Source organism: Equus quagga, chromosome 10 (assembly GCF_021613505.1).
Source record: "Equus quagga isolate Etosha38 chromosome 10, UCLA_HA_Equagga_1.0, whole genome shotgun sequence".
In the NCBI taxonomy this organism is placed as follows: Eukaryota; Metazoa; Chordata; class Mammalia; order Perissodactyla; family Equidae; genus Equus; species Equus quagga.
This window is the reverse complement of record NC_060276.1, coordinates 83,678,555-83,696,557: the sequence shown is the minus strand read 5'-3', so window position 1 is coordinate 83,696,557 and position 18,003 is coordinate 83,678,555. Positions and strand designations below refer to the sequence as shown.

General features: G+C 50.6%; 2 protein-coding genes across 9 annotated transcripts; both read left to right on the top strand.

Moving 5' to 3' along the window:
* The first annotated feature begins 55 nt into the window (after nucleotides 1-55).
* On the top strand, nucleotides 56-10,304 carry PORCN (porcupine O-acyltransferase). 7 transcript variants are annotated; one of them, XM_046673379.1, is made up of 15 exons: nucleotides 56-169; nucleotides 857-1,001; nucleotides 2,204-2,396; nucleotides 2,710-2,753; nucleotides 3,149-3,330; nucleotides 3,411-3,541; nucleotides 3,657-3,674; nucleotides 4,946-4,960; nucleotides 5,061-5,186; nucleotides 5,345-5,445; nucleotides 6,454-6,539; nucleotides 6,628-6,691; nucleotides 6,798-6,883; nucleotides 7,918-8,028; nucleotides 9,917-10,304. In XM_046673379.1, the coding sequence occupies exons 2-15, from the start codon at nucleotides 866-868 to the stop codon at nucleotides 10,016-10,018; spliced, it is 1,395 nt and encodes a 464-aa protein (XP_046529335.1). In that variant the 5' UTR covers nucleotides 56-169; nucleotides 857-865; the 3' UTR covers nucleotides 10,019-10,304. The 7 variants fall into 7 exon arrangements, with proteins under 7 accessions (XP_046529335.1, XP_046529336.1, XP_046529334.1 ...); XM_046673380.1 differs by having other exon boundaries at nucleotides 59-169; nucleotides 829-1,001; nucleotides 6,454-6,530; XM_046673378.1 differs by having other exon boundaries at nucleotides 59-169; nucleotides 829-1,001.
* A 580-nt stretch (nucleotides 10,305-10,884) lies between these two features.
* Nucleotides 10,885-16,425, top strand: EBP (EBP cholestenol delta-isomerase). Of its 2 annotated transcripts, none has more exons than XM_046674088.1 (5): nucleotides 10,885-11,062; nucleotides 12,279-12,597; nucleotides 15,041-15,077; nucleotides 15,207-15,337; nucleotides 15,946-16,425. In XM_046674088.1, exons 2-5 carry the CDS (start codon nucleotides 12,297-12,299, stop codon nucleotides 16,167-16,169), a joined length of 693 nt encoding a protein of 230 aa, XP_046530044.1. In that variant the 5' UTR covers nucleotides 10,885-11,062; nucleotides 12,279-12,296; the 3' UTR covers nucleotides 16,170-16,425. The 2 variants fall into 2 exon arrangements, with proteins under 2 accessions (XP_046530044.1, XP_046530043.1); XM_046674087.1 differs by lacking the exon at nucleotides 10,885-11,062 and adding an exon at nucleotides 11,227-11,365.
* Nucleotides 16,426-18,003: the final 1,578 nt, after the last annotated feature.

The following is an 18,003-nucleotide window of genomic DNA, read 5'->3' as shown; positions in this document are numbered from 1 at the left end:
GGCCGGCCGGGCCTCCCCGGGATTTAAAGGGCCCGCTCTCCGCGCCGCTCTGGGAACCGCAGCTCGTCCCGGCCTTGCGGCCTGCGGGGGAGGCTGCCCGGAGGAGGCGGCGACGGTGGCGGCGGTGGTGCGTCCCCGGCCCCCAGGACCGCGGCTTCCTTCCTGCCAGGTAGGTCTTCAGTAGTGCGCGCGCGGTTCCACTGCTCCCATCCTGAGCCGGCCTCTCCGTGCGGGTCTGCAGCTCGTGTCCTGGGTCCCCCCTCCATCACCTTTCCCACTCCCCCTCCTGCTCTGCCCCCTACCACCACCTCCACCTCCCTGCAGCCTCCAGGCCTGGGCAGGGCTTTGTTGGCGGCTGCAGGAGGTCGGGTGGGGGTGAGATGAAGCGTGCGGAGGATACAGGACACCCCCACATCCTTAAAAGGAGAGATGCACACGGCCCCCAAGTGTCACAGGATCTCCCTGTCTGCCCTCCACACAGAGTGAATCTACCTTGGAAACCAGGGGGTCCCTGCCATTTGATATACGGGCCTGGAATGTACACCATTCAATCACCATTGGACCCGGACTGTTCACAGCATACAAGAGACACAGGTCCTTCATCCACCGCAGGTCATGGGCTGTGTGTGTGCACCCAGGACACCCACATATGCACAGTTGGCAGCTCAGGCTAATGTACCTGACACTCATACCCTCTCCCAGACCCCCAGGGCCATGTCTCTACATGGGTTGGACAGCCCCAAACTGAAATCTGAGTGCTCAAGTCCATCCCTTGAGCATGGTCTGCCCCGTGGACATCTGGGCTCCCTCTGTGTACCCCTTTGGCAGGTCTGTCCATCTGTCCATCCATCCATAGGGGTCCGCAATGGCCACCTTCAGCCGCCAGGAATTTTTCCAGCAGCTGCTGCAGGGCTGTCTCCTTCCTACTGCCCAGCAGGGCCTTGACCAGATCTGGCTGCTCCTCGCCATCTGCCTCGCCTGCCGCCTCCTCTGGAGGCTCGGTAAGTGCTTGCCACACCATGTGCCACACACTTGCCACGTTCATCCATACCAAGCCACACCTTGTCCTGCCATGTCTTGCCAAGCCAAGCCAGGCTCCGACATGTCAGGCCACCACATCCTACCAGGCCAAGTGCCATTTAGCCACACCACATCCTACTACACCCAGCCACGCCATGCCACACCACACCAAGCCACATCCTGCCATGCCCAGCCATGCCTTTCAGTATTCCTGGGTTATGGGATTCTGGAAAGCTGAGGTTCTTGGATCTTGGGATCCTGAAATGTCTACATCCCAAGGTTATAAGATTCTGGAATACTGATGTCTCAGGGTCATGGAATCCCAAAGTACCCTGTTACAGGGTTTGGGGATTCTGACAAGTTGAAATTCTCACATTCTAAGCTTCCAAAATGCTGGCATTCTGGATTTCAAGGCATGATGACATTTCTAGATTCTAGGATTCTGGAATGTTTCCACAATCACAGCAAGCCTATATCCAAATGATAAGATTCCAAGTCCCCAAGGTTCCTATAGGATGCTGAGAATTTGGGAAATCTGAGATTCAAAGGTTCTACACTTTCCTTTTTGTTTCCTTTTATTTTAAGTGGATGCTTTATTTTTCCCAAGTTTATCATTTGGAAATATTTCAAAGTTACCAAAAAGTTAAATTGAAAGAACAGTACAATGAACACCCATATATGCATTACCAGATTCTCCAACTGTCAACATCTTGCCACATTAGTTCTATCTACCTACCTACCTACCTATCTATCTATCTATCTATCTATCTAATCTATCTATCTATCTATCTATCTATCACCTTCCTGAATCAAACTGCTGACACTTCACCTCAAATCCTTCAGTGTGTGCCCCCCAAGAACAAGGACATCTCCCCCTAATAACCACAGCCTCAAACATCACCCCTCAAGAAATGTACTCTGCGTGCAATAATATTGTCCAATTTAAGTTGATATTCAGATTTCCTCCAGGGTTCCCAAAATGCCCTTTATAGATGTTTCTTTTCTTTAAACCCCAGCCCGGCCACCTCTCCAGCTCCCCAGCACCTGCTTTGGGCCCCCTGCAATCCCACCACATTGCAACCTCTAGGCCTTTGCCCAGGCTGTGCCCTCTGCCCAGGTTGCCCCCCAATTCCTACCAGCCACCCGACTTGCCTTTCTTGCTCTCTCTGTCTCTCACCCGAAGGGTTGCCATCCTACCTGAAGCACGCAAGCACCGTGGCAGGCGGGTTCTTCAGCCTCTACCACTTCTTCCAGCTGCACATGGTTTGGGTCGTGCTGCTCAGCCTCCTGTGCTACCTCGTGCTGTTCCTCTGCCGACACTCCTCCCATCGCGGAGTCTTCCTCTCCGTCACCATCCTTATCTACCTACTCATGGGGTATGGGTGTGAGTCCTCATCCCCACACTGTCACAGTGTGGGCCCCCAGGCCGCTTCTCGTGAGGCTGTCCAGGACAGGGCAGGTGTGGGGGGTTCCTGGAGGAGGGAATCTGGGAGACTTGTTCTTTCTAAAGGCTGTACAGGACAGGCTGGACTTGGGCTTCCCCTGGAGTAGGGAGTCCTGAAGAATTACTCCTCTGTGAGGTTGTGCAGAACAGGGCATGGTATAACCCACCCTGCACCTTGGTTCCCCCTTTGTGGTCTCTGAGGCCATAGGGGTCACGGGGCCAAGACCACCACCTTTGTTCCTCAGTGAGATGCACATGGTGGACACTGTGACGTGGCACAAGATGCGAGGTAGGCAGCCCTGGCCCTCTCTCCTGCCCCAGCCCTCCTGCCCCACTCCCCAGCTCCTAACTCCCCCAGCCCTGTCTTCCCTTCCCCACTCTTCTCCCTCATTTGCCCACTCCACTGGACACGCAGGCCTCAGATCCCCTTATGTCTGTGTCTCTCCCTACCATGCCTCCCCGCCCCCCGGCCCCATCTGTCTGTCCCATCTCATGCATGTGCCTGACTCTCTTGAGTAAGAGCATCTGCCGGTCCTGGGCCTACTTGCTTACCTGCTTGTCTAATCCCATGCCAACCTGTTCACCCTTGTCCTCCTCTTTTCCTACCACCTCTCACCTGGTGCTCCCATTCCCCATGCTGACCCGTACTATACCTGTCCACTTGACTGTGGGTGCCACACACAGGGGCCCAGATGATCGTGGCCATGAAGGCGGTGTCTTTGGGCTTCGACCTGGACCGAGGCGAGGTCGGTGCGGTGCCCTCACCCGTGGAGTTCATGGGCTACCTCTACTTTGTGGGCACCATCGTCTTTGGGCCCTGGATATCCTTCCACAGCTACCTACAGGCTGTCCAAGGCCGCCCGCTGGTGAGGTCCTGGGTGGACAGGTGGGCAGGGACTGTGGGAGCCACCACGGGGCAGTGTTCATGGAGCCTTGATCCCCACAGAGCCGCCAATGGCTGCAGAAGGTGGCCCGGAGCCTGGCGCTGGCCCTGCTGTGCCTTGTGCTGTCCACCTGTGTGGGCCCCTACCTCTTCCCATACTTCATCCCCCTCGATGGTGACCGCCTCCTTCGCAAGTGAGCACAGCCTTTGAGGCCTCTGCCCTGCAGTGAGGGGGTTGGGTAGGGACCTGGGGTCTCCCTAGCTCTGAGCCTGTCTCTTAATGCTTCTGTCTATCTTCTGTTACTACAGCAAGAAACGCAAAGCCAGGTAAATGAGGGCAGGTGCTGAGGGCGAGTGGGGCTGATGGAGGGTGGGGGCACAGTCTGTGACCGTGGGTTCTGGAAGTCTGAGACTGTCTGACCATCTACCCTGTGACTAGACAGAGACTGAGTGTCTGTCTGTGGCTGTTCTTGGACCAAGATTGGCTCTGTGACTCCATATATGACTGACACTCTGACACATACCATGTCTGGCTATCCATCTGTTCTGCTGTTTCACCATTAGAAACAAGTTACTTAGCTGCAATGGGGAGTGACAAGTATGTGTTGGCTGGTGACGCTGATCTGTCTGTGACTCTGGTTAGGGGTGTGTATGGGTTGTTTGGCTATCAGCCACTGACTCCCTGTGTGGGACTGGAGTTCTGGCTGGCTGGCTGGCTGTGCCATTGTCAAGGATGGGGTGCGTAGCTGTCATTGCATGTCTGGCTTATCTGCAACTCTGGCTGGGAATGGGTCTGGCTGTCGCGTGTTGTGTGCCTATCTGTGCTGGATTCTGCCTGTGGGTCTGCCTTCTGTGGCTGCTTGGTGGAGTCGTGACCAACTGTGTGCCTGTACCTGTCTGCAGGACCAACCATCTGCCTTTGGTGTGACTGTAGGATTCCATCCGGCTGTTTGATTGTATGACTCCCTCCCCCACTCACTGGCCGCTGACTGTGTCTGATGCTGAATGAGGCTCTGAAAGGTGGAGTGACTTGCCCAGTGTCACCCAGCTAAGCAGCCAGGCATTAATCCTAGGCCTGGTTCCAGAACCTCCGCTTTTTCCAGTGCAGGACGCTGCCTGTTTTTGACTGTGTCTGACTGTATGACTGACAGGGTGGTTATCCTGAGTGCAGAATCATGTGTGTGTGCATAGCGGGTGCTTGATGGTCTCTGTGCCTAACTAAAGGACTTTTGTGTGTCTTATGGTCACCGAGTCAGGTTAGAGAGCTGCGAGGCTGGGGGTCCAATAGTGTCTGCCTCTGGCCACGTGGCTGTGTCAGGGGGTGGGGCAGTGAGGTCAGGCCTGTGACGGTGGCTGGGGCTGGATGTCTGGCCAGGGGAGGCTGTGGGACTGTGTCATGTTCCGGGGCAGCTCCTGGGTCTGTTTGAGCCAAATGAACCTAACTGACAGTGTTGTATGCGTATGACTGTCACAGTGCACCTCTTTTGCCACCACGGTTCTGTCTGTCTTGTCTACGAGTAACTCAGGCCAGCCTCCAGGGCCTCTCTGACTCTCTTTCCTTTCTTCTCTGCTGCCTTCCTGACCCCTGGGGGCCCTAGGGGCACCATGGTAAGGTGAGTCTACAGAGTGGGGCTGGGGATGCTGACATAAGGGGGGGGGTGTCATGCCGGGGCCTGGGCATCATGCCTCTCTGCCCTGCTCATTTCTCCCCAGGTGGCTGCGAGCCTACGAGAGTGCTGTCTCCTTCCACTTCAGCAACTATTTTGTGGGCTTTCTGTCCGAGGCCACGGCCACGTTGGCGGGGGCTGGCTTCACCGAGGAGAAGGATCACCTGGAATGGTGGGGAGGGCCGGGGGGCCCCTCTCCCACAGGGTGCTGCCTAGAGGAGCTGCAGGGAGGGGGGGGGGGTTCCCGGGAAAAGGAACAGCCAAGACAAAAGTGTGGCAGTCAGATGGGTTGAGCTCCCAAATGAATTTGTGTGTCTCTTTTGCCCATAGGGACTTGACAGTGTCCAAGCCACTGAACGTGGAACTGCCCCGGTCCATGGTCGAAGTTGTCACGAGCTGGAACCTGCCCATGTCTTATTGGCTAAATAACTGTGAGTCACCAAGACGCCACTCTAAGAGAGTTGGGAGTCCTCAGCTCAGGCCCTTTCACACATTCATACAACAAACATTTACTGAGCACCTACTGTGTGCTAGGCCCTTGTGGATCTGGCATTTTTATGGGGGGAGCAGATAATAAAAGAAAAAAAATACACAATAGTTCAGGTGGTAATAAGTGCTATGGTAAAAAAAAACAAAGCAGGTAAAGATCTGGGAGTGTTAGCAGGAGTATGGGCAGGGGGGTTGCAATTTTAAATAAGTTAGCCCCAGCAAGTCCGACTGAGGAGGTGACATCAAATATGTAGGGGAGGAGTGCAACAGATGGAGGGAACAGCCAGTGCAAAGGCCCTGAGGTAGAAGCATACCTAGCACATCTGAGGAACCAGTGTGGAAGAGACCAGTGTGGCAGGAGCAAAATGAGGGGGCCAGTGGCAGGAAGTAAGGTCAAAAAGGGGACATCCTGGTCCTGGAGGGCATTGCTGACCATGAGGAGGGAGCCATGGCAGAGGTCTGAGCAGAGGAGGGCCATGGGCTGACTTGGGTTATAACAGGACTCTCTGGCTGCTGTGAGGACAGACAGGGATGGGGCGAGGGCAGAAGCAGTGAGGAGGCCACTGCAGTGGTCCAGGCCTGTGATGGCAGTGGCGGCAGTGGACACGGACAGGAGAAGTCAGATTCCGGATAAATTCTGAAGGTGGAACTGACAGGATTCGCTGAGAGTTTGGTTGTGGGAGTGGAGAGAGGACAGATCAAGGGTGATTCTGAGTTTTTGCCCCGAGGAGCTGGAAGGGTGGAGTTGACGTTGGCTGAACTTGGGGAGACTCTGGGAGGAGTAGGTTGGGAGGGAAGATCAGGTTTCGGACATGTGAAGTTTGAGGCCATTAGAAAGACTTTATCCTGGGGGCTCCAACAGGTTGCGGGTCGCCTCACCCTGCCCTATGGCACCCAGGAAGGGCAGGGGGGATCTCAGGAGACTCTTGGCCTGTATCTCGCCCCTCCAGATGTTTTCAAGAATGCTCTCCGCCTGGGGACCTTCTCAGCCGTGCTGGTCACCTATGCAGCTAGCGCCCTCCTGCACGTGAGCAGGGTAGAGGGGGATTAGGGGGTAAGCTGGGCGGGGCGGCAGAGCCTCCTCCTCACGTACCTCATCCCCCCAACCCACCTGGTTCCCCCAGGGCTTCAGCTTCCATCTGGCTGCGGTGCTGCTGTCCCTGGCCTTTATCACTTACGTGGAGCACGGTGAGTGCAGAGCCCAGCCCAGCAGACGGGATGGAAGGTTGGTGGGGGACTGCAACCACCATCCCCCAAGCCTAACCTGACCCCTCACCTCCCCCATCTGTCCCAGTCCTCCGGAAGCGCCTGGCTCGGATCCTCAGTGCCTGCGTCTTGTCCAAACGGTGCCCACCAGACTGTTCACACCAGCATCGCTTGGTGAGGGTTCAGCCTGGGCAACCTCGTGCCCAGCACTCCTCCTCAAAAATATTACTTCTGTCTCCATCTTATATCTGTCTCAGGGTGCCCAGCTTACTCTTCTGGTGCCTGAGCCATCCCCATAACCTCACCTCTATTCACTGGCATTCATTTCTCTAACACATTTATCAAGCACTTCCTGTTTACACACCTGGCATTTATTTCCCCCCAATTAACATTTATTGAGCACCTGCTGGTACCAGGCATGGTTCTAGGGGCTGGAGACACAGCGGTGAACAAAACAGACCAAAGTCCCAGCCCTCTGGGACAAACGTTTTAACAGGGAAGACAGTAAATAATAAATCAGTAAAATATAATCATTTGTTAGATTGGGATTAGTGCCAAGGAAAAAAATACATAAGGGAAAGGGGCATGGAAGTATCAGGGGGTGAGTGGTTTCAATTTTAAAGAGGGAGGGGACTTTTGAGTTCCTTACTGAAGGAGGTGACAGAGGGAAGCATTCCAGGCAGAGGGAACAGTGGGCGTAAAGGCCTTGAGACGGGAGAGGGCCTGGAATCTGAGGAACAGTGTGGAGGCCAGTGTGGCTTGAGCAGAGTGAGCGAGGGGGAGAGTCGGGGGAGAGTGGTGGGCCCAGTAGGTCATGGTGGGCATTTGCTTTTGTTTGGTTTTTTTTTTTCATTCTGTTTGCAATAAGAAGTGTGGACAATCTCAAATTTGTCTCCCACCTGACAACCGATGTTTATCACCATAAACCCCCAAACTCAAAGCCCCACCATTTTTCCTCCTCTGCCTGAACACTCACATCTTCCTCAACCTGGATGCCCTCATGCTAACAGTACCCTCATCCCTGGATACCCCTTGAGCCCCCACCGGAAGATCTGAATCATCTCTTTCCTAGTCCAGGGAGTACCCTAGACATCCTCATTTCTGGGACCCACTGCACCCTGTGCATCTCCCTGGGCTCCCCTGACCAGGTGGGGCTCGGGGACAGTGAGTAGGTTCAGCTGCCAACCATATCAATCTGTCCTCCACAGGGCCTGGGGGTGCGAGCCTTAAACCTGCTCTTTGGGGCCCTGGCCATCTTCCACCTGGCCTACCTGGGCTCCCTGTTTGATGTCGATGTGGACGATACCACAGAGGAGCAGGTGAGTGGGGCCCTGGGCTGGGGGTTCCCCAGGGATTTGCTGCCTGTTCATAGGAGCCTGGAGCTCCTGTGGGAGCTCCAGGGGTGTCCTCGCGAGGACAAAGGTGGGGAGGCTGAGGCATGAGGACCTCGTGTCATGTATCTGTAGCTCCTGCAGCCAGTGCTCCTCGGTCCTTCTTCCCCATTGTCCCTCTGGTTGATTCACACCGTGGGGTCTTTTATTTGGGTGAAGTGTGCAAAATATGTTTATTTTACTTATAAAATTTGTCTTATAGAGATGTAGTACAAAACCCAGGTTTTACTTTTTTAAAAATTATTTCATAGTTTTGTTTAGATGGAATTTTTAAGGTTTCTTATTTAATTTTTAAAAACATATTTTGGCTCAGATCGAGTGTGCAAACTCGATTCTACTTTAAAAATGTCTATTAAAAAGTATATACTATTTTTATTCATGTGGAGTATGCACATTCCAGATTTTACTCCTTTTTAAATGGAAAACAATTTAAAAACTAATGTTTATTCATGTGGCTCATATAGGATCCAGGTTTTGCTTCTCTTTTAGTTAAATTTTTTATTTTTAATTGAAAATAAAACTATATTATTTTTGTCATTAAAAACAGTTTTTAATTTTTATTCAGGTTCAGTGTGCAAAATCTGAGTTTGGCTTCTTTTTAAAGTTTTTGTTTTATCTTATTAAAACATTTATAGGGGGCCAGCCCCATGGCCAAGTGGTTAAGTTCAGGCGTTCTGCTTCGGTGGCCCAGGGTTTCGTCAGTTTGGATCCCAGGCGTGGACATGGCACGGCTTGTTAGGCCACGTTGAGGTGGTATCCCACATGCCACAACTAGAAGGATCCACAAGTCAAATATACAACTACGTACTGGGGGGATTCGGGGAGAAAGAGCAGGAAAAAAAAATTTTTTAATAGTTAATGCTATCACATGGTTCAAAAACCAAACAGTATTCAAGATATTCAGGGGAAAGTCTTGCTCCTACCGTCTACCCCCTGTCCTCTTACAGGTGACTACTTTTATTCATTTTATTAAAATATCCTTCTAAAATTGAAGCATAATAAACAAATATAAAAATGTATTTTAATTCCCTCTTGCTGGCTTTTACTCTAAAGGTAAGACATGAATGACACTGTTCTGCATATTGCTTTTTTCACATAATAATAACTTGAAAATCTTCTGCTTTAGTACATAGAGTGTCCTCATTCATTTTTTCCATTGTGAAGACATGACACAGTGTAGTTTGTTGCTTATCGGTGGACACCCAGGTGATTTCCAGTCCTTTCCTTTTGCAAATGATGCTCCAGCAAGTAACACCCTTGTACCCATGTGGATTCACACAGGTGCAGACAGAATTGTAGGATCTGTTCTTGATGGTTGCAATGGAGGAGTTACCTTTTTGCCCTCCCACCAACAGTGTGTGAATGTGCCTGTGGCCCCATTAACAGAGTGCCTCTCACACTTCCTGGATATGTTTGCCAGTTTGAGAGGAGGAAGATTATGAGTGAGGCTGAGTATCTTTTCATATGTTTAAGAGCCATTTGTTTTTTTCCTTTACTGAGAATGGGCTACTCACCTCCTTTGCTAATTTTTGTCTTTTCAAAACATTGATTTCCAGGAGCTCTTTATATATAAGGGAGAGTGCTGGTCAGAGAATGGAATTGCCTTGTCTTGTTTTTAAAATGATTTTTAAAGAGGAAGAAAACACAAAAGAAAAAAATTAAATCTGCTTACCTTTCATATGTACCCAGTCTCCTCTCTTGAGCCTCACCTAGGGTGACCATGGAGTCACAGAAATGTCCTTAAGCAAAGGATGGGTTTTCTTGAGACCTTCTTTGTTCTTGCTGAGTGGAACCATCACCTCTTTCTCTCCCACAGGGCTATGGCATGGCATACACTGTCCACAAGTGGTCAGAGCTCAGCTGGGCCAGTCACTGGGTCACTTTTGGATGCTGGATCTTCTACCGTCTCATAGGCTGAGGCACATCTGTGGACCCTCACAGCTCCCTCAAGACCCCTCCTCAGAGTGCCAGCTCTGATGGGGGATGAGGGAAGGCCCTCTCTCTAATTCTTGACCCCTCTCCATCCTTGCCCCCCCAACACGCCTACACATACACACACACAAACACACATACACCATTTCCATGCCTGTTGATCCCCACCCCACCACAAGGCGGGAAGGGGGTGGTCCCTGCTGGGGCATAGGGGTGGGGGATGCTTGGGGAAGCAGAGAGGGGGAGATCCGGGGTCTCCCCACCTTCCTTCTCCCTTTTTATATACAGTTTGTTATTGTCAAATAAAAGTAGGAAATATACAAAAGGCTCTTTCTTCACTGCTCAGTGGGGAATAGGTGTGAGTGAGGAAGGGGGCACAGCATAGATATAGCTTGGAAGCTGGAAACCATGAAAAGGGAGCAGGTTGTGATTGGTTCCAGATTAATTTACTACTGTTCATGAGTGGATGATAAGCCTGAGGATGGCACTGCTTGATTTGAGTGAGGCCAGGACAGATTGGATAGTGGGATGTGCGGGAAGCCTGATACTAATTGGCTGGAAAACTGAAGGAGTCCCATTCCGATTGGTTGCTCTGACTGGGACAGAGAGGAGGGAAAGCAAGAGAGATGAAGAGTTGCTGCTTATTGATCCCTAGGACTGAGAGTTGTGCGTTCTCATTGGATGGGAGATCTGGGATGGGTCTGGATTCTGATTGATGGCGCCCTCTGGCTGCCCACTGGCTTAGAGTTAGGGAGCTCTGAATGGCTCTTTAGAGTTGGCACAAGGATGACCGCTGAGGAGTTCTGAGCTCTGAGGGAGAGGGCGGAGGCACGATGTACAGGATGTGATCTGCCTGTCGTATTAACAGTTTCCTTGCCCATTTGGACATTAGGATTGAAGGTTGGTCCGGGAACTAATTGGTTGCTCTGCCTAGAAAATGAGGGCAAAGGTGAGAGGAAGCAACGCAACGCTGGTTCAACAGCAGACGAGGAGGACGAACACTTGATTTCCGATGTGATTGACTGATAAGGTAGGTAATTGATTCCAACACTCGCTGCAGATTGGCCTCGGCTGCAAACGCCCACCCAACTCCTGACTCGGGCTCAGCCAACAGCGAAAATGGCACCACGCGTGAGGGCGGGGCCGGGGGCACATAGAGAGCTCCTATTGGTTGGGAGCGGCACGGGCCGCCTTTCCAGCCCCTCCATTGGTCAGCCCGGTAAGGCGAGGAACCTGACCAGAGGTTGGGGAAGAACTAGGGCTGTTACGGAGCCCGCGAGCTAGGCTAGAGACAGCCAGGAGCCCGGAGAGGCCATTGCGACCCCGCCGCTGGGTGAGTGCCCTCCACCCGCCGCGCCACTCCATCCCCTAGCTCCCAACTGCTAAACGGCCGGCCCTCGGCGCGCCTAAGCGAGACCCTTGCCCCTCCCGCCCTCCCACGCGCTTGCGCGAGAGCGTCCCCCCCGCCGGTCCCCCCCCCGCCGCCCCCCCCAGTTACTGCGCGGTAGTCCGCACGACGGGAGATCCGCCTTCTCGTTGGGCAGCTGGACTAGAGGGTTCTAGTTCTGATTGGTGGTCTCTGCATTTGACCCTCCTTTTTCTTTTTAGCGCCGCGCGCCAGACCTCTGTCTTCCACTTTTCTCTCATTTGCAGGTTGGCTGCGTCGTGCGCTGTTGGGGGAAGTGTCTGGTTTTCACACACTGAACCTGAGGGTCGTAGTTCTGGTTAGCCTTCTCGCGTCTGTCCTGCAGTTACCGTGACTACGGGGAGGGAATAGCTTTCCGTTGAACGATGCGAGACACTGACCCCTGCAATGGGACCCAACCTATTGCTGTGTCCCCCACCAGAGCGTGACTAATCAGGGCTGGGACTAACCTAGTCTGGTTCTTGTGTCTGCCTACCAGACTGTGACCAATGAGGACGGGAACCAGACTTGGATCCTGTGTCTTCCCCAGCAGACTGACACCTGAAGGCTGGCACCTGGTCTGGTTCCCGTGTCTACCATATCATACGAAGGGCTGGAACAAGCTTTCAGTCTTTCTGTGGGCTTATAGTTATGTTTTTTAAACAGCATATAATTAGATTATTTTTAATCCAGTCTTACAGTCTGTCTATTAGCTGAATAATTTAGTCTATTTACATTTCTTGTGATGGTAAACTACTTGGGTTTGATTTTATGATCTCATGTGTTTACTGTTTGATCAGGTTTCTCTTCCTTTTTTCTGCTTTCTACCATCCACACACAGCCGTCAGCTTACAACGACATGACCACCAGCGCCAGCCCCTTGCACCCATACTGGCCTCGGCACCTAAGGCTGGACAAGTTTGTGCCTAATGACTGCCCCGCCTGGCATCTCCTGGCCGGCCTCTTCTCTGTCTCTGGGGTCTTAGTTGTCACCACGTGGCTGTTGTCAGGTCGTGCTGCAGTCGTCCCACTGGGGATTTGGCGGCGACTGTCCCTGTGCTGGTTTGCAGTCTGTGGGTTCATTCACCTGGTGATTGAGGGCTGGTTCAGCCTCTACCACGAGGACCTTCTTGGAGACCAAGCCTTCTTGTCCCAACTCTGTGAGTCCTGAGTTCTTTGAGGTGCTGTGGGAGGGAAATTTCTGGGCAGGGATTGGTTTAGATGTTTACCCACCCACCAACTCTTCTTCCATTAATTAATTAACTAATTAATTAATTAATTTTCTTTTTTGGGGGGAAGATTAGCCCTGAGCTAACTGCTGCCAATCCTCCTCTTTTTGCTGAGGAAGGCTGGCCCTGAGCTAACATCCGTGCCCATCTTCCTCTACTTCATATGTGGGACGCTACCACAGCATGGCTTGCTAAGCAGTGCCATGTCCACACCCGGGATCCAAACCAGCGAACCCCAGGCCGCCAAAAAGCAGAATGTGCACACTTAACTGCTGCACCACTGGGCTGGCCCCTAGTTAATTAATTTTCAAGATTGGCCCTGAGCTAACATCTGTTGCCAATCTTTTTTTTTTTTTCTTCTTCTTCTTCTTCTCCCCAAAGCCCCCCAGTATGTATTTGTATATTCTAGTTGTAGGTCCTTCTAGTTGCGCTATGTGGGACGCTGCCTCAGCATGGCCTGATGAGCGGTGGCATGTCCGCGTCCAGGATCTGAACCGGTGAAACCCTGGGCCACCAAAGTGGAGTGTGCAAACTTAACCACTCAGCCATGGGGCCCACCCCCATTAATTTATTTTTAAAAATTATTTAACTTTATTGTTGCATGTATATTCACATGGGTCAAAAAACAAACCATTTGGAGAGGTATGCATTGAAAATCTACCTTCTATCCACCAAGTTTCCCCAACTATTAACCACTGTTAATAATTGCTTGTTTCCTTCCAGGGTTTATTTATATATAGATTACACAAGCCTCAATTTGCTCAATTGTAAAAGAGGGATAATAGTAATACCCAAATATATGTAGGACACTTACAACAGTATTTGGCAGACAGTGGATGCCATATAACTTTATTATTATTATTATCATCATTATTGTTTTAATTTTTCCCTTTTGTGTAAATAAATAGTAACATGCTATATACACTTTTGAACTTTGCTTTTTTTTTTGCTGAGGAAGATTATCCTTGAGCTAACATCTGTTGCCATCCTCCTCTTTTATAAATTTTTTTAAAGATTTGCCCTGAGCTAACATCTGTTGTCAATCTTTTTTTACTTTTTGCCTCTTCGCCCGAAAGCCCCCCAGTACATAGTTGTATATTCTAGTTGTGGGTCCTTCTAGTTGAACTGTGTGGGTCGCCACCTCAGCATGGCTTGATGAGCGGTGCTAGGTCTGCCTCCAGGATCCAAACCAGTGAAACCCTGGGCCGCCAAAGTGGAGCACATGAACTTAACCACCTGGCCCTGGGGCCGGGCCCCCCAGTCCTCCTCTTTTTTTGCTTGAGGAAGATTAGCCCTGAGCTAACATCTGTGTCAATCTTCCACTACTTTTTATATGTGGGTCACACCTCAGTGTGGCTGATGAGTGGTGTAGGTCCACTCCTGGGATCCAAACCCATGAACCCAGGCCACTGAAGCAGAGCGCACTGAATTTAACCTCTACACCATGGGGCCAGCCCCTGACCTTTGCTTTTTTTAATGACGTAACTCCTTATTAATTCATAAAGAGCTTTCAAAGCACAGATGTGACAGAATTATTTGACTTGTCCAGTATTGATGGGCATTTCCCCCCAATTTTTTGCTCTTATAAACAATACATCTTTTTGGCTTCATGATAAAGCTGCTATGAACATTCTTATAGAAGTCTTTGTGTGTAGAGATCTTTCATTTCACTTGGATAAATATGGAGGAGTGGAATGGCTGGGTCGGATGGTAGATGTGCATATAACTTTGAAAAACTGCCAAACTGTTTTCAAAAATGGCTGCACCATTTTATATTCCCACCAGCAGTATATGAAACGTCTAGTTTCTCCACATCCTCAATGACACTTAGTATGGTCAGGTGTTTCTTAAATTTTAGTCCTAGTGGATCCGAGCGATATGTCATTACGGTCTTAATTTGCTTTTCCTTAATGACTAATGAAAGTTTGAGCACCTCGCATGTGTTTATTGACCATTTGGAAATCCTCTTTTGTGAAGAACCTATTTCAGTCTCCTGCCTATTTTTGTATTGGGTGATCTTTTTCTTATTGAGTCTCTCCTCACTCTTTCATTCTCTTATCTGTTCACCCGTGTGCTCTCTCTCTCACTTATTGGCTTCTTCACTCACCCCGTCATCTACACCTGCTTCCCTTTTTCCACATTTATTGAATACCAGACAATCACAGCCACACTTACTGTTCTGTGTCAGACTTGCATACATTATCTTGTATACACATGTTAACTCTAGGGTCCAAACAATTACCCCATTTCAGATGAGGAAACTGAGGCATAGAGCGGTTATAAAGCCTGCTGTCTTACAGGGGCCCTGAGCTCTCACAAGTCTGAGTTCCTTTTCCTGCCTTTATTCTTCATGTATGTCTTTTGTCTTCTTCAGGGAAAGAGTATGCCAAGGGGGACAGCCGATACATCCTGTAAGTCTTGGCCTCTGTCGAGGGAAACCTGCACTGGTTTGGGGTGGTTGTTAGTCAGGGAGCACTAATGGGGTGCCCTGAGGGTAGAGCACAATGATGCCAATGTCTCTCCATCCTTTCTCCCCACAGGAATGACAACTTCACGGTATGCATGGAGACCATCACAGCTTGCCTTTGGGGACCCCTCAGCCTATGGGTGGTAATTGCCTTTCTCCGCCAGCAGCCCCTCCGCTTTGTCCTACAGCTCGTGGTCTCTGTGGGTGAGGAGAGGGCCCACACTGGGTGCTGGAGGGGTTGATGGGGGTTCACAGACATAGGGGCATACCTGCAGGTGGGATCTCTCAGTTGTGCCCATCCAGGGCCAAGTCAGACTGAATGACAAACTCTGAGGTGCTGGAACAGCCATGCCCCTTTTGGCCTGCATTCTCAAGCAGAGAGAGTCCATTTCTCCTCCTCCTCCATCACAAAGTCTCCTGTGAAGGTTAGATGAGGTGGCCTGTGATGGCGGGCAGCCCCTGGATCCTCCAGGGTCAGGATTCTGAGCTCCCTTCGTCTGAGATTCAGTCCTCTTGTGTTCTTACATTGTTAGCTTTCTTTAGTTCCGTAAATGTGAGTTCTCTTTAGTCCTGGAGTCCTGAGCTGTCTTAAAGGGTATTGAGCTTCCTTAAATTCCAGAGATAAGAACTCTCCTGAGTTCAGAAATTCTCAGCTTCTGATTCCTCAAATTTTCAGCTGTGTGATTTCAGAATTCTTAGCTCCCTGAATTTGGGAGGCTTGAGCTCTGAGACCTTGAATGATGACTTGGAAAATGCCCTGGAATGGTTCTTCCTCCTCACAGGGTTCCCCCTTCCCCTTCTCCCTCCCACAGGTCAAATCTACGGGGATGTGCTCTATTTCCTGACAGAGCAACGTGACGGATTCCAGCATGGAGAGCTGGGCCACCCGCTCTATTTCTGGTTTTACTTTGTTTTCATGAACAGCCTGTGGCTGGTGCTGCCAGGAATCCTTGTGCTTGACTCCATGAAGCAGCTCTCTCTTGCCCAGAGCACACTGGACACCAAAGCCACAAAAGCCAAGAGCAAACAGAACTAATGAGTGATGGACTGGGCTTCAACGCTGGCTCATGAGCAACTCTCTACCTGCCAGAAGAGTCCAATCCTTGCTCTCACGGGTTGGAGGGACAAAGTGAATTGATCTGTCAAACTCAAGCTGATTGGGTGGGCGCCAAAAGGGACAGAGACAGGAGGAAGAAAGGAGCTGTATGGAGCTACTGCCAGGAGCTGTTGGAACAAAGGTACAAGAGAACACAGGAGGTTTAAAATCAGGAAATAAAAGATCTTGACCCTAACACTGAGAGATCTTTAATTACTAACCCCAGAGATGCCCCATGACTGACCCTACAGACCTCTCCATCACCCATTCATTCCACAGACCCCCATCATCATCACTTAGACCTCTAATCTATGACCTCACTGACCCCACAGATTCCTGTGATGGCTGGTTAGATCCATGAGAAACCCATAATCTCTTTTAAGGAGTGATCGTCCAACTATACCCTTGGCGTTCTCTCCAGAACACACTTTCTCATTTTTTGCAATATGGACAGGCTGAGTGAGAATTTTCCAAATCTTCAAGTTCTTCAATTTACTCAGCCTCTTCTCTCCTGATCAGGCACCTCACAGACTTACCCATCACTAGCCTAAAGACCCCCATCACTCACCCCACAGACCAAACAAAACTCACCCCACAGATCCCATCATTATCCCCTAAAACACCCATCACTGTCCCCACAACAGCCTTTCGTTCACTCATAGACGTCCATCACTCACACCACAGACCCCATCATTGCCCCAGCAGACCTCCCATCATGTACCCTACAACTGCATGAGTCACCCCATAAACCCCCCCATCATGTATCACACAGACCCTGTCACTCTTCCCACACACCCCCTATCATTTACCTCATAGGCCTCTCATCACTCACCCTACAGATGCCCCATCACTCACCCTGTAAACTCCCCATAACTCAAGTTGCAGAATCCATCCCTTACTTCATATTCCCCTATGACTCACCCCACAGATCCCCAATTACCCCCACAGACCACCTATCATGGACCCACAGAGTCCCATGATCCACCCCACAGATACCCCCATCCTACAGACCCCTCCCCCACTCATCCCACAGTCTCTGTCATTCACCTCATAGACCATCAGTCATAAAACAAATGGGTATTTGAGAAATTTTGGAGAGATGACAAAGAATGAATAATAAAACTGCAGGGGCCGGCCCGGTGGCACAGCGGTTAAGTGCTCATGTTCCGCTTCGGCCCGGGGTTTGCCGGTTCGGATCCCAGGTGCGGACATGGCACTGCACATGGAGCCATGCTGTGGCGGGCATCCCACATATGGGGTGGAGGAGGATGGCCATGGATGTTGGCTCGGGGCCAGTCTTCCTTGGCCAAAAGAGGAGGATTAGCAGCAGATGTTAGCTCAAGGCTAATCTTCAAAAAACAAAAACAAAAACAAAACTGCAGATACCTGTAGGCTGGCTCTAAGTGACCTGTGCAGGGCAGGACTTCAGTTCAAATCCTGGTTCTGCTCGAGCCTACAGTACAGCTTTTGAGAAATGCCTCACTGTTAAGGCCAAAACCATGCATCACTTTCTCACCTCAGATCCACCACTTACCTCATCACTTACTTAAGGCATGCTGCCTCCTTGCTCTTCCTCACACATGCCCGGCACAGCCCCACTTTCTGTCCATTGCACTGTCTACTCTTTCTGTCACTATCCCTTTGACCTTGAGCATGTTTCTCCCTGACTTTGAGTACTCTCATCTGTAAAATGCTAATAGTAATAGTACCTACCTCATAGAGCTTTTATGCAGATTAAATGAATTAATATATGTAGGTAATCTGGCCTACACTT

Coding starts and splice junctions, on each gene's coding strand:
- EBP (XM_046674088.1), top strand. CDS start 12,297: ATGACCACCAGCGCCAGCCCCTTGCACCCATACTGGCCTCGGCACCTA. Junction 12,598..15,040: donor AGCCTTCTTGTCCCAACTCT/GTGAGTCCTGAG, acceptor TGTCTTCTTCAG/GGAAAGAGTATGCCAAGGGG. Junction 15,078..15,206: donor GGGGACAGCCGATACATCCT/GTAAGTCTTGGC, acceptor TTCTCCCCACAG/GAATGACAACTTCACGGTAT.
- PORCN (XM_046673379.1), top strand. CDS start 866: ATGGCCACCTTCAGCCGCCAGGAATTTTTCCAGCAGCTGCTGCAGGGC. Junction 2,397..2,709: donor CTTATCTACCTACTCATGGG/GTATGGGTGTGA, acceptor TTTGTTCCTCAG/TGAGATGCACATGGTGGACA. Junction 6,884..7,917: donor GTTCACACCAGCATCGCTTG/GTGAGGGTTCAG, acceptor TGTCCTCCACAG/GGCCTGGGGGTGCGAGCCTT.